Source organism: Jaculus jaculus, chromosome 1 (genome assembly GCF_020740685.1).
Source record: "Jaculus jaculus isolate mJacJac1 chromosome 1, mJacJac1.mat.Y.cur, whole genome shotgun sequence".
NCBI classification, from domain to species: Eukaryota; Metazoa; Chordata; class Mammalia; order Rodentia; family Dipodidae; genus Jaculus; species Jaculus jaculus.
This window is the reverse complement of record NC_059102.1, coordinates 319148032-319161179: the sequence shown is the minus strand read 5'-3', so window position 1 is coordinate 319161179 and position 13148 is coordinate 319148032. Positions and strand designations below refer to the sequence as shown.

General features: G+C 43.4%; 1 protein-coding gene across 1 annotated transcript in view; it reads right to left on the bottom strand.

The window, feature by feature from the left end:
* The window catches only part of Kmo (kynurenine 3-monooxygenase), a 38575-nt gene that overhangs the window by 16743 nt on the left and 8684 nt on the right, over positions 1 to 13148 (bottom strand). Inside the window, exons 4-6 of the mRNA XM_004653439.3 lie at positions 12717 to 12806; positions 6436 to 6484; positions 1600 to 1687 (exon numbers count right to left, since the gene is read on the bottom strand). Coding sequence (XP_004653496.2) covers positions 1600 to 1687; positions 6436 to 6484; positions 12717 to 12806 — 227 coding nt within the window. The remainder of the gene's footprint in view (positions 1 to 1599; positions 1688 to 6435; positions 6485 to 12716; positions 12807 to 13148) is intronic.

Here is a 13148-nt window from a genome sequence, read left to right as displayed (position 1 = left end):
GTTTAGTCTGAACACAGGAATCAGACAATAAGCTCAAGGAAAGAACTTTTACCCCTGGTTATTTTCCAGGGTGATTCCGGGATACCAAAACCTGCAGATGCTGAAGTTCCTTACATAAAATAAGCAGCATTTACATATCACCTGTGCAATCCTCCCATCGATTTCAGAATAGTTCTAGAATCCCTGTAATATCCTACATAATGTAAATCCTAGGTAAATAATTGTTACGCTATATCATTAGGGACTAAAGGCAAGAGGAAAAGTCCATTTATGCTTAGTACAGATGAAAATGTAGTCCTAGGCTGACCCCAAACTTACAGCAAGCCTCATACCTCTGCAATTTATTTATTTATTTGGAGATGTAGCCCCTTTTTTTTGAATACTTTAAAAAATTATTTATTTATTTATTTACCTTTATTTTAGAGACTGAGAGAGAGAAAGAATTGGTGCACCTGGGCCTTGGCCACTGCAATCGTACGCCAGACACTTGCGCCACCTAGTGGGCATGTGTGACCTTGTTCTTGCCTCACCTTTGTGCACCTGGCTTACATGGGAACTGGAGAGTTGAACCTGGGTCCTTAGGCCTCACAGGCAAGCGCCTTAACCACTAAACTATCTCTCTAACCCCTCTTTTCTTTGAATACTTTTGATTGAGGTTGGTGAAGAGTCCTTAACTATGAAAGGCTGGCTAACTGTACAATGTATAGAGGTAAGGAAGAGGAGTGGATTTTACATTTATAGACAAAAAGTTTAAATATGTGATTCTGGAAAAAAGGCAAAAAGTTGTTTTTACTATTCGTAGGATACTGGCTGGAGATTGGTAGTTTAAGAAAACTCACTTTGCATTATGAAGTGGGAGCAGAATGCAGAAGGGAGAGGAAACACAGGGGCAAAGACAGTAGCCTACATGTGCGGAGATGAGAGCTAAACACAGCTAAGCCGCACAGAGAAGGAAGACAGACTTGGAAGCCAGGATGCATGCAATGCTCTGGGAGAAAACAGGAGAAAGGACACCTCACAACGGGTTCTATTATGCTGACAACAGTCTCGGGGACACGCCTGGTGTGTCGGGGGGGATTATAGGTCAACAAGGCTTTCATGGATTTGAGAAAATGCAAGCTGTACCTGGGATTGGGAAATTCATGTTCATTGATTAGGAGTTCAGTGAGGATTGAGAATGGAGACAGAGGCTTGGGCCATAGATGTTCACTTAGAGATGTGAATTTGCAAACGGGTGGGCATGACCTGTCCCCGGAGCAGGACTTCAGGAGAAACAGAATTGGGCAGGGATAGGCAGAGGCAGAACCCCTAGGAAGAGGACAGGCGACACCAGGCAGGGCAGGGTCTCTTCTTTCCAAGAAGAGAGTTTGAACAGAGAGAATTATCACCAGGGCATGGAAATGAGAGTTTTGCTGGTTTGGGGAGCACAGAAGACAGCCAGGGACTATTCTCAAGCCAAAATTCTTCGGTTTTAAAGACTATTAGTGTTTCTACTTTAGTAATCGTTAACTCTTTCAAGAGTTGAAGAACGAAGCTTACAAATAGGATTCTCTGCTCCCATTCTTGTCCACTGAAGCCAAAAGCTGAAGCCTTGCTTACCCAAGCAGGGTGACCATCCCTTCCTCCGGATTGCATTTCAACAGCTTGTGGCCGAAGTGCACCTTTGCGTTGGGGTATGACTCCACAGCTGAGGACAGAGGCAGAAGGTAAACAGAACTGAATTGCAATTCTACTTTCACTTAACCAAAGAAAAATGTTGATCATTTTGTGAGAACAATGTATTAATTAATTTTTGTGTCAATGTCTAGATAGCACAGTCAGGCCTTGAACTAAACTATGTAGTCCAGACTGACCTTGAACTTGCAATCCTCCTGCTTCTGTTTCCAGAATGCTAGGTGTGTACCACCATGCCTAATAAGATATTTCTTGACAAGGTAAAATGAACTTATTAAAGTGGTCATTGGACACACGTTTTGCAGATGCCTTAATATAATATTTCAGGTAACCCTGATGCCTTGTGGAAATTTCTAATCAAACAGATGAATAAGGAAACACTATTCTCACTTTAAAAAAATCACACTGGTTACATTGTACAAATTCTTACATCCCTGTCATTGCTCACATGTTGGAAAAAAGCAGGTGTCACATATTGCAGAAGGTGCAGTTAAGGCGTTATTTTTGCCTGGAAAGATTCACAAAGCTTTTTTGACTTTCTGATTCATGCAGTCCCAGGCATAGTGTATAGACCCTAAGTATTTTTTTTTTTTTTTTTTTGGTTTTTTGAGGTAGGGTCTCACTCTAGCCTAGGCTGACCTGGAATTCACTATGGAGTCTCAGGGTGGCCTCGAACTCATGGCAATCCTCCTACCTCTGCCTCCCGAGTGCTGGGATTAAAGGCGTGCGCCACCACACCCGACTTGACCCTAAGTATTTTTTAAGTCTCACATTGGAGCTGGGCATAATGATACATAGCCGTAATCCCAGCACTCAGAAGGCTGAGGTGAGAGGCTCTTCAGTCTGAGGACAGCTTAGGCTACATAGTTGTACCCTGTCTCAAAAAAAAAGAAAAAAAATGAAAATTGCTGTCACTTAAATTTTAGAGAAATTTTGGGCTGGAGAGATGGCATAGCGGTTAAGCGCTTGCCTGTGAAGCCTAAGGACCCCAGTTCGAGGCTCGGTTCCCCAGGTCCCACGTTAGCCAGATGCACAAGGGGGCTCACGCGTCTGGAGTTCGTTTGCAAAGGCTGGAAGCCCTGGCGCGGCCATTCTCTCTCTCTCCCTCTGTCTTTCTCTCTGTGTCTGTTGTTCTCAAATAAAAATAAAAATAAAAAAATAAATTTTAGAGAAATTTTGATTTGCCTGATATAGTTAGGGAATGTTAACTTACTTTTGTTTTAATATACTGACTTTTATATAAGGCCATTTTCATGCATTGTACTTTGTGTATATCCCCACCACTACCACCAACGAGGGTATCTTTAACAAATTCAGACGTGTTTATAGAATAAAATTTTTATCTAATTTAATTTTACTAAGATGTGGAATATTTATATCCAAAAGAGTTTTCCTCAGATCAGTAGTCTTGGATAGGCTGCCTAGAGAGCTGGTTCGTGGGCAAACACAGTGGAGAGATGTTGGCTCCTTGGGCTCCCTTAACCTGTGCTTCTCTGGTCCCGGCTTTGTAAAATGAGCTTGAGGCATCAAAGATGTGTTTCCTCCCATGGATTTGAACCTTAAATAATACATACAGCAATAAAAATGTAACAGATATAACTTTCTCATGCTGATCACACACTGAAAGACGTATTCTGAACATACATTAAGTTCATATATATTATTAAAATTAATTTAAGTCTTTTTTAGGTTTTTTTGTGACATGGTTAATAGGAAGTTAAAAATTTACACGTAGTGTGCTCCCTGGTTGAATAATGTTGCTTTAGAAGGGTCACAGGGCAGAATTGTGTAATAAAAAGTTTCTACAAAAAACAAACTTTATTTTTTGCATATGTAGGGGTGTGTGTGTGATGCATGTTCTTATGTGGTTCATACGCGGTTCACACATGGGTTACAGTAGCATGTGTGTGCACAGACATTGATGTGAGGTGTCTTCCTCAACTGCTCTCTAAGTTATGCTTTTGAGACAAGGTCTCACTCACACTGAACCTAGAGCTCACTGATTTGGCTACACTGGCTAGCCAGCCAGGCCCAGGAATTCTCCTGGCCCTGCCTCTCTCACGCTGGAATCCACGCAGTTTTTGCATGGGTGCTGGAGATCCAAATGCAGGTCCTCACTGCATCAAATATTTTACCCCCTGAGCTCCTAAACCTTGTTTGATGCAGGATTTATCAAACTCACCTGGCCACAAATGTGCTGTTTTGCTTAATTATTAACAATCATGAAACCAACCGTATGAAACGCTGGGCTGGTGAGCTGGCTGACACATTAGGGATATAACTTAGTTGCGATGTTTCCCATGGTGAAGTGGCTTTAGTTAGAGAAAAGAAATATGTATTTATTTATTTATTTATTATTTTGGTTTTTTGAGGTAGGGTCTCACTCTGGCCCAGGCTGACCTGGAATTCACTATGGAGTCTCAGGGTGGCCTTGAACTCATGGCGATCCTCCTACCTCTGCCTCCCTAGTGCTGGGATTAAAGGTGTGTGCCACCACGCCCGCCTAAAAATAGGTATATATAATTGAGTATATGGAATGGGTGTCTTACACATCTGATGCTTTGCACAGAAATGAAGACTGCTCTGTGCCAAACACTATTTGTGTGTAGAATCAGTCTATGTTTATTCACATATATGCAGCTTTAGAAATTGCACACTATGCAACACGATCCTAAAGGAAATCACGTGGAGGCTTCTGACGTGTCCACCAAGGCTGTGCTTTGCCAAGTTTCAGCTCCATCCTGGGAGCAGGTTTTTCATAGAGACAAAATTTGAGCTATTAAAACAGGGACCTGGGCTGGGGAGAAGGATAAATCGCTCGCTGCGTAAGCATGAGGACCTGAGTCTGGATACCGAGAGCATACAGAAAGTCGAACCCGGGGCTGGGCAGCTGGCTTGTCAGTTAAGGCGCTTGCCTGCGAAGCCTAAGGACCCAGGTTCAGACTCACAGGGTGATGGGTGCACACAATGTCACGTATGTGCTCAAAGTGGCATGTGTGTCTAGAGTTCAATTGCAGTGGCAAGAGGCCCTGGTGCACCAATTCTCTCTCTCTCTTTCTCCCTCAGAAAAAAATAATAAAAAGTAAAAAGTCAGACCCAATGGCACGTGTCTGCAACCCCAGTGCACCTGTGGTAACGTGGGAAGCAGAGACATGAGAAGTTCACAGACCCACTAGTCTGTTGTTTGCCACAGCAAACAGGAGACTCTGCCTCAGCCAAGGCGGAAGACACCTGACATCCACACATGCGCCACGGCCCATGCATGCTTGCAGTACCACACGCATACACCACACACACAGTTTTAAATAAAACAAGGACTTTGGAATAACATTCAGGTTCAAATCCAGATTCTACTGCTTATTAACAATGGAAACTAACATCTCTAAGCCTCCATTTCACCATTTGTAAGACTGATATAAAAACATCACAATATTAAATAAACAAAAAAAAATTCTAAAGGGTAGCTGGAGAGATTGCTTAGTGGTAAAGCGCTTGCCTGGGAAGCCTAAGGACCCCGGTTTGGGGCTCGGTTCCCCAGAACCCATGTTAGCCAGATACACAAGGGGGCGCATGCGTCTGGAGTTCATTTGCAGTGGCTGGAGGCTCTGGGGCGCCCATTCTCTCTCTCTTTCTATCTGCCTCTTCTCTCTCTGTCTGTCGCTCTCAAATAAATAAATAATAAACCAAAAATTTAAAAACATCACAATATTAGCTGGGAGATTTAGTGAACTATATGCATATCAACCACTGGCCACAGACCTGGTGCTTTAGTAATACTTGCTATTATTTTTATCTTCATAAGTTCAAAGAATACTTTAAGCATGTCCTAGGTCTGTCTCATTGCTTGTCTAAAAAAACTGTTTGATGTTTATTTGCTTTATTAAAGTCAGCAGGAATACATTTAGTAAACTGGCCCCACCTTACCCATCTCCTATGCAGAAGTCTTCTAAATGTAACTAAAGAGAGGATGTTAATTATATAGAACCTCTACTTTAAAAAAATTTTAAAAATTAGAAAAAAAAAAACAATTAGAGGCTGCTGTCTAACCAATCAACACGGGTTGGTCTAAAAGACAACAGAAAAACTTGAGTAGTATGCATCGCTGTCAGTGGCTCTGTCCAGTACAATGGCTGTAGAGAGAAGACAGAGGTATAACCTCGTATTAAATTCAGTAATGACCAAAAGGTGCCAGAGGGTAAGTGGATGGCTTATTCAAACTAAATTTCATTTACCTTCCAGTGTTTTCTCCATTTATGGGTTAGCTTTTCTACTTACTCAGATCACATCTCCAGAGCTATATTTTACACTTCCTCTTTTTCAATCCCCTCTAGCTGATTTGGCCTTCTAGAAATGTCATGAATCTACACCCTCCTCATCAACCACATGGCTCTAGCATTCTTTCTGGGTTCACACGGAGGGAGTACGGCAATGAACTCAGGCTTGCAGACTCTCAGCCTCTGCCTCTTCTTTATGAAATGCACCTCTAATTTTGCGCTTGACAAGTTGTCTGCCTATGTGTTAAGGCCCGTTAGACTATGAGCTCTTCGCCACAGAGTGATCACTCATTCAGTCCAGCACCTAAGAGATGACAGGATCCTAGTGCGTAAGGACTTTCATGGAGATAACAGAGAAGGTGCAAAGCACGCCCCGGCTGATAGAACCCATGGGAAGGAAGGGTGAGGAAATCCAAATAAACCACAGGACAAGGTGAGTATGCCCCTGGGCTCTGCCCTATTTGGTGAACAAAAGCACTGGACTTACCAGTCAGTAGATCCTTATTCAACTGTTCTCTGCTTATGGAAAGGATATACTGCAAGAAAAATGGAATATACACTGTTTCTAGATATACATAATTTCAGCTACTCAGCAAGAAAAAAAATATCTATTAGTTAGCAAGCATTTCAGGCTTAGTTTTATAAGCATTTAGCCAGGTTGTCTTTTAAATTAACAAAACACAAACTACATATGTTTGATACAATGTCAACATTTAACTCAGGGTTTTTCAAATATTGATACTATAAAAACCAAAACCAGTAGGAGGATCACAGTGTATTTGAGGCCACCCCGAGACTACACAGTGAGTTCCAGGTCAGCCTGCGCTAGAGTAAGACCCTACCTTGAAAAAAATATTTTTTAAAAAAAAACCTTCTCTTTTAGCTAAATTATTATTTTCATTAAGATAGTTTCAGGGGCTGGAGAGATGGTTTAGCAGTTAAGCGCTTGCCTGTGAAGCCTAAGGACACGGGTTCAAGGCTCGATTCTCCAGGACCCACGTTAGCCAGATGCACACGGGGGCGCACGCACCTGGAGTTCGTTTGCAGTGGCTGGAAGCCCTGGCATGCCCATTCTCTCTGTCTACCTGCTATTTCTGTATCTCTCTCTCTCAAATAAATAAACAAAAATAAAATATTAGAAAAAGAAAGACCAATGTTATACTAAAGAAAATTAACCACAATTTTAAAAAAAAGATAGTTTCAGTTTTATAACAAATAATAAATTTATTATTTTTATCTTAGGTCTCTAATGTAGTTGTTACAACACTCCAATAAATACCATCCCTAAAACAAATGTAGCATTTTCCCAAAAAGGGTGCTTTGAAATCTTCATTCCAGTGCAAAAGGTGTGCAGGGTACGGAGCATGGGTTGGGGTGGGCGCGGACTTGGTAGAAGTGGGACCAGCGAGAGCTGGCTGGTGATCACTTTACGGTACAGTTGGGTTAATTATCCTATAAGGCAGTGTATGCATACTGTATACAGGTTTATGAAAATGTTTTAACTTTACTTTTTTAAATTTTTTGTTTATTTTTATTTATTTATTTGAGAGTGACAGAGAGAGAAAGAGGCAGAGAGAGAGCGAGAATGGGTGCACCAGTGTCTCCAGCCACTGCAAACGAACTCCAGATGCGTGCGCCCCCTTATGCATCTGCTAATGTGGGTCCTGGGGAATCAAGCCTCGAACAAGGGTCCTTAGGCTTCACAGGCAAGTGCTTAATGGCTAAGCCATCTCTCCAGCCCATTTTTTTAAATATTTATTATTTTATGTCAAAAATACCTACAACTATGAAAGTCACAACAAAACTTGTGATTTAGAGTGAATCTCTTGCTTTTCAATCTTTAAAGCATACGATTGGGCTGGAGAGATGGCTTAGCGGTTAAGCGCTTGCCTGTGAAGCCTAAGGACCCCGGTTCGAGGCTCGGTTCCCCAGGTCCCACGTTAGCCAGATGCACAAGGGGGCGCACGCATCTGGAGTTCGTTTGCAGAGGCTGGAGGCCCTGGCGCGCCCATTCTCTCTCTCTCCCTCTATCTGTCTTTCTCTCTGTGCCTGTTGCTCTCAAATAAATAAATAAATAATTTTTTAAAAAAAGCATACGATTTTTCCAAATGATGAGACTTCACAGTGCTTTTAATATAAGTATAATCACTTATGTATCTTCATGTCAGCCAACAGTAGAAATTTTACCTTCGCAGCTAAATCTAAAGTTGGTATAACAATAACTTAGTTACTAGTGTGGTCAAGGAGACACTTGCGGTCGTTGATGTACAGTAAATGAATAGAGAGGGACCCCTTCATTATGAGCCTCATAGTTCTGTTTTCTGGGCTTGTTATTAATCACTGTGTCTAAATGGAAACCGAATTTGCTGTTCAAAGCAAGTTAGCACGGCCTGGGTGTGTGGCTCAGCGCCGGAATGCTTGAGCAGCATGCGTCGGGCCCTAGGTTCTACCCTGGCAAGAAAAAAAAAAAAAGTGTGCAGCAGGGACACACTCAAGTTATGAAGATTTATTTACATAAGACTGGAGAATATACTCTTTCCAGGTTAGTTATCATACTTGTGTCACGTGAGAACCAACAGACACCTCAGTCTGGCAGGGACCCCAGGACATCCCTGTCCAGTCTCCTGCAGATGTCTGGGTGGCGTTACATGATAAGTAAGAGTCAGCGTCTTTCCTACCGTATACGTCACACTCTTCCAGCACTCATTCCAAAAGGCTGAGCCAGATAGGAATCAACAAGTTAAAAGATGTCCCTTAGAACCAAGAACACGACAACAAAACCCGAAAGAGGTTATTCTCTGCCAGAGACGTGTGAGACAATCGGTGTAATGCCGCCTACTTCAAAGATATGGATCGGAATGTGTTTATTTTCTCTAACAAGGGGATGAGGTGTTTTAAATTTTCCAGTTTTCTTAGGCTTGTATATGTGGTGTGTGTACAGATTCACATGACTAGTGTGCCTAGAGGCCAAGAGGATTTGGGTATCCCCCTTTCGTCCAGTCCTTTTGAGATGGGAGTCTCTTACTCAACCTGGAGCTGCTACTGGTCACTGAGCCCTGGCCAGAAGGACAGGAGTCATAGGCACCAGTTGCCATGCCCACGTTTATATGGGCATCAGGGAATGAACTCTAGCAGGTCTCAAGTTCTCTCAGGACTCAGGCTTGCACAGAAGAGATCTTCCCAAAGTGAGTCATCTCCCCAGCCCTGAGGCGTCTTAACTTTGAGCATAGGAACTGCTTTAGGGGCTGGAGGCATCTAGCCAGACCACATAGGAGGAAGTACCAAGTGGAAAACAGCTGGAGGACAAAGGCCAGAGAAAGGCTCAGAAAACATTTGGGAAGTTACATTTGCATATCAGAGATATCTAAACAGTGTGCCTTTCTCAAATTTGTGGCCCAGAGCTCTTCCGATTCATGCCCTTTTGAGGAAGTGTCATAGGTAGAGATACAAAAAAAGTGAATTTTTGTCTTGTTGTCTTGTTTGTTTTTTTTTTAAGGTAGGATCTCACTCTGGCCCAGGCTGACCTGGAATTAACTATGTAGTCTCAGGGTGGCCTCGAACTCACAGTGATCCTCCTGAGAGCTGGGATTAAAGACGTGAGCCACCGTGTCCTGCTTAAAGAGGTGAATTTCATGTCTAGAACTTGGTGGTAGCTAGCCAATTCCAAGGGGGAGCCAAAAGCAAAGAGAGTCCTTGAGGATGTGAAGAATTCCTGGGGTTACCAGGACATCTGTACTTCCATAAGCCGTGCCACTGAGCACTTGCCAGCAGCCTTAGGTAGTTTGTTGACTGGAGGTGACTTAGACGTCAGCTGTAAGTGTAATGATGCAGAAGCTGAAGAAGGAGAGGTGGCTGGAAATTCAGTATTAAGTCAGTTCTTTAGAATTGAGAAGTGATAAGAATGGCAGGTAGGGTGGGGGACCATTTCCTCCCTGTTGTAATGGAAACTCCCCCACACACCTGCACCCCCGTGAGGAGTCAAAATTCACTCAACTCATGCACACACACCAAGAGGCAGAAATCACTCTCTTCATCTAATTTCTCTGGTATTTGAACCACATCTCTTCTGTCTACTGACGCATGATTGGCTGGGCTCTGAGACGGCTTAGCTGGAAGACTCCATGTTTGTCAACATGCCCGTGATCACTCAAGAGAACAACGAGATGATTACAATGAGTCCTTCACAATGTACTAAGAAAAAGCAACAGAGCTATAGGCAGTGCCGTCTAGGCCACCTAGGGCCGCATCCAGCTGGCAATTTCCTGGGAGGAAACCTGCCTTATTTCTCCCTTGCTGCCCCTGGTCTGGCCATATCTGTAGCTCATTTGCTGTTCTATAAAACAGGTCAGCTGGGTTCAATGAATGTAAAGATTCTGCTATGTGAAAGTGCATTTACAAGTTTCCTCCAAACCACACTTTTTGTTGTTGTTGTTCATTTTTTTTTAATATTTTTGTTCATTTTTTATTTATTTATTTGAGAGTGACAGACACAGAGAGAAAGACAGACAGAGGGAGAGAGAGAGAATGGGCGTGCCAGGGCTTCCAGCCACTGCAAACGAACTCCAGACGCGTGCGCCCCCTTGTGCATCTGGCTAACTGGGACCTGGGGAACCGAGCCTCAAACTGGGGTCCTTAGGCTTCACAGGCAAGCGCTTAACCGCTAAGCCATCTCTCCAGCCCCAAACCACACTTTTACACTTCAAATTTACCTGTCTTCGAAATGAAGTCTCACAGGCTGGAGAGATGGCTTAGCAGTTAAGGCACTTGCCTGAGAAGCCTGACGACCCAGGTTCATTTCTCCAGTACCAGATGCACAAGGTAGTACATGTATCTGGAGTTCGATTGCAGTGGCTAGAGGCCCTGTGTGCCCATTCTCTCCCCCCCACCCTCTCTCTCTCTCTAATAAATAAATATATAAAAAATTTTAAAAAAAGAAATGAAGTCTCACCCAGCTTTCTTCTAGAACATACATCCCCATTTGATTAACATAACTTTACTTTGAGGTCAATTTAAGATTTCCACAGGGACTCAAGTCTCACTTTCTCTGCAAACAGTTCTGGACAATTAAAACTACCCTTCCTGTCTGAACCATGGCAGCATGTCCTGCCCCAGCACACAGTAAAGTTCCTCTGCCTCGATCAGCAGATGCCTTTCCCTCATGAACTTGAGGACTGCCCTGTCCCTGTGAATCCACCAGCTACCAGGTAAGCTCCTCTCCAGAGAGCAACTAGTGTAGCACGGGGGATGTGGGACCCTAATTAGTGTTTCCTGGAGCCACACAGGCCAGCATGTCTCATGCTTGATCTGCATATGTAAATCTCGGTTGTCTGGTATGTACAGTCAATGCTTTGGTCTTTTTCTGAAGCATTACACTAGTTATCTTTCATTGCTGTAATCCAAATACCACCATCAACAAAGGAAGGAGGATTTGTTTTGGCTCCTGCTTTCAAAGGGTTCAGGTGGAGAGGGCAGAGCAGAGATGTTCGTGTCATGGTGGCCAGGAAGCAGAGAAAGGGGAATGTCAGTGTTTGCTGGAGCTCTCTCTCTGTGTGTCTCGCTCTCCCTCTCTTCACCCTTATGTTCCACCTAGACCTCAAGCTTATAGGGTGGTGCCTCTCACATTCAGGACGTGTCTTGCTCCATCTGTTAAGTCTTGGAAAAAGTTCTCACAGATACACCCAGAGCTGGGCCTTGCTGTTCTCTGAGCTGACTCTAAATTGGCCAAGCGGACGACAGAGAGTAACCATTATGAAGCAACCAGCTGATCTGGAAACCAAGTAAGCAGATTTTTGTCAATTAGCTGCAAATCTGTAAAATCTTGCTGAAGATAGGACTTTCTTCCTCTCCTTCTTCCTGGCATCATGCATGAAGACACTGTACCTATTTCTTACAAGTCACTTATCATTTATTTGCAGCCATTAAAAAGACAGTTTTGATCCTACCCCCAACCGCAAGCCCTTCATTGCTGGAGTGCTTCTGCTACTGAACCACAGAGAACCACCTTGTTCCCATGACCCTATGTGTTACTGCTTCTACTTGTCCACAGTGTGGCCCATGGACCAAGTGCCCCCCACCCCCAGGCTGGCTGAAGTGAACCCGGAGCTTTAACCAGAAGAGCCTGAGAAGTGCCGATCTGCCTCAGTGGGGGCTCCCTGTTGAGCCCTCCGCTCACCACTGACTGCAAATAAAGCTAGCTGGAATTTCCTTCCCTCTTGTTGACAAATGTTTGTGGCGGCCTTCATTCTCTCTCAAGGAAACAAGCTCGGAGGATATAATTAGATGAAAATCCATTTCCCCCCACTTATGTATTTTACTGTGTGAAAGATAAGAACATCAGAAAATAGGAGAATGGATCGTCTTTCATAAACTCTACAATGCCATCTGGCCTCTATTGTTTTAGAAATCATGGAGTAGTGCAAGCATTTCTAGTGCATTCTACCCATTCTATTAGAAGCAAATTCAGGGAAGGGAGGCAACGGGTGTCCCAAGCAGCTGGGCAGTTGGCACTGGAGCACAGAGCAAAAAATGACTGAATTATGAGATGAGTAATGGTTTTTGTGATGCCTATTATGGGCTGGACCCTGGCATGAACATGTTCTAAGAATTAACTTGGAAAGAAGTTTATATGTTCCTGGGGTCTAGACCCAGGCAGGCTATATTGCGAGCAGAGTTAGAGAGGAGAAGAGGAGGCCAAAATAAAATGGTACATTCCAAGCGCTAAGTGTGGTTATAATCAGTGCACAACCATTATCTCCAGGGTAAACTCACCTGAGACTTGGTCCCATAAGGAATTGCGTATTTCTTTCCTGAAAGAGAGTGAATCATTCTTGCTCTCATGGGCACACCTTTGGAAACAATCTGAAATGAACCAGAAACAACCATGCCCAGTACTACAACAGAGCACCCTGCAAGTCAGAGAGATGCTGGATTTAAAATGTGATTTTTCTACAAATAAAATGAAAAGTATGCGGGACTCTGGAAACCCAGTGTGGTGAGAACTCACTCTGTGCAAACCTTGTTCCTGCACATGTCAATAGTTTTTTTTTTTTTCAACTTTAGGTTTTGGAAGAAAATTAGTTTGCCAAATGGAAAGCAGATATCACAGACTGGGGGAAGTGCCGTATTGTCTCATTGCGGAGAGGCTAAGTGAGCTTTTCATGGTGACGGAAGGGGGACATTGGGAGGAGTCAAGGCTAGGGC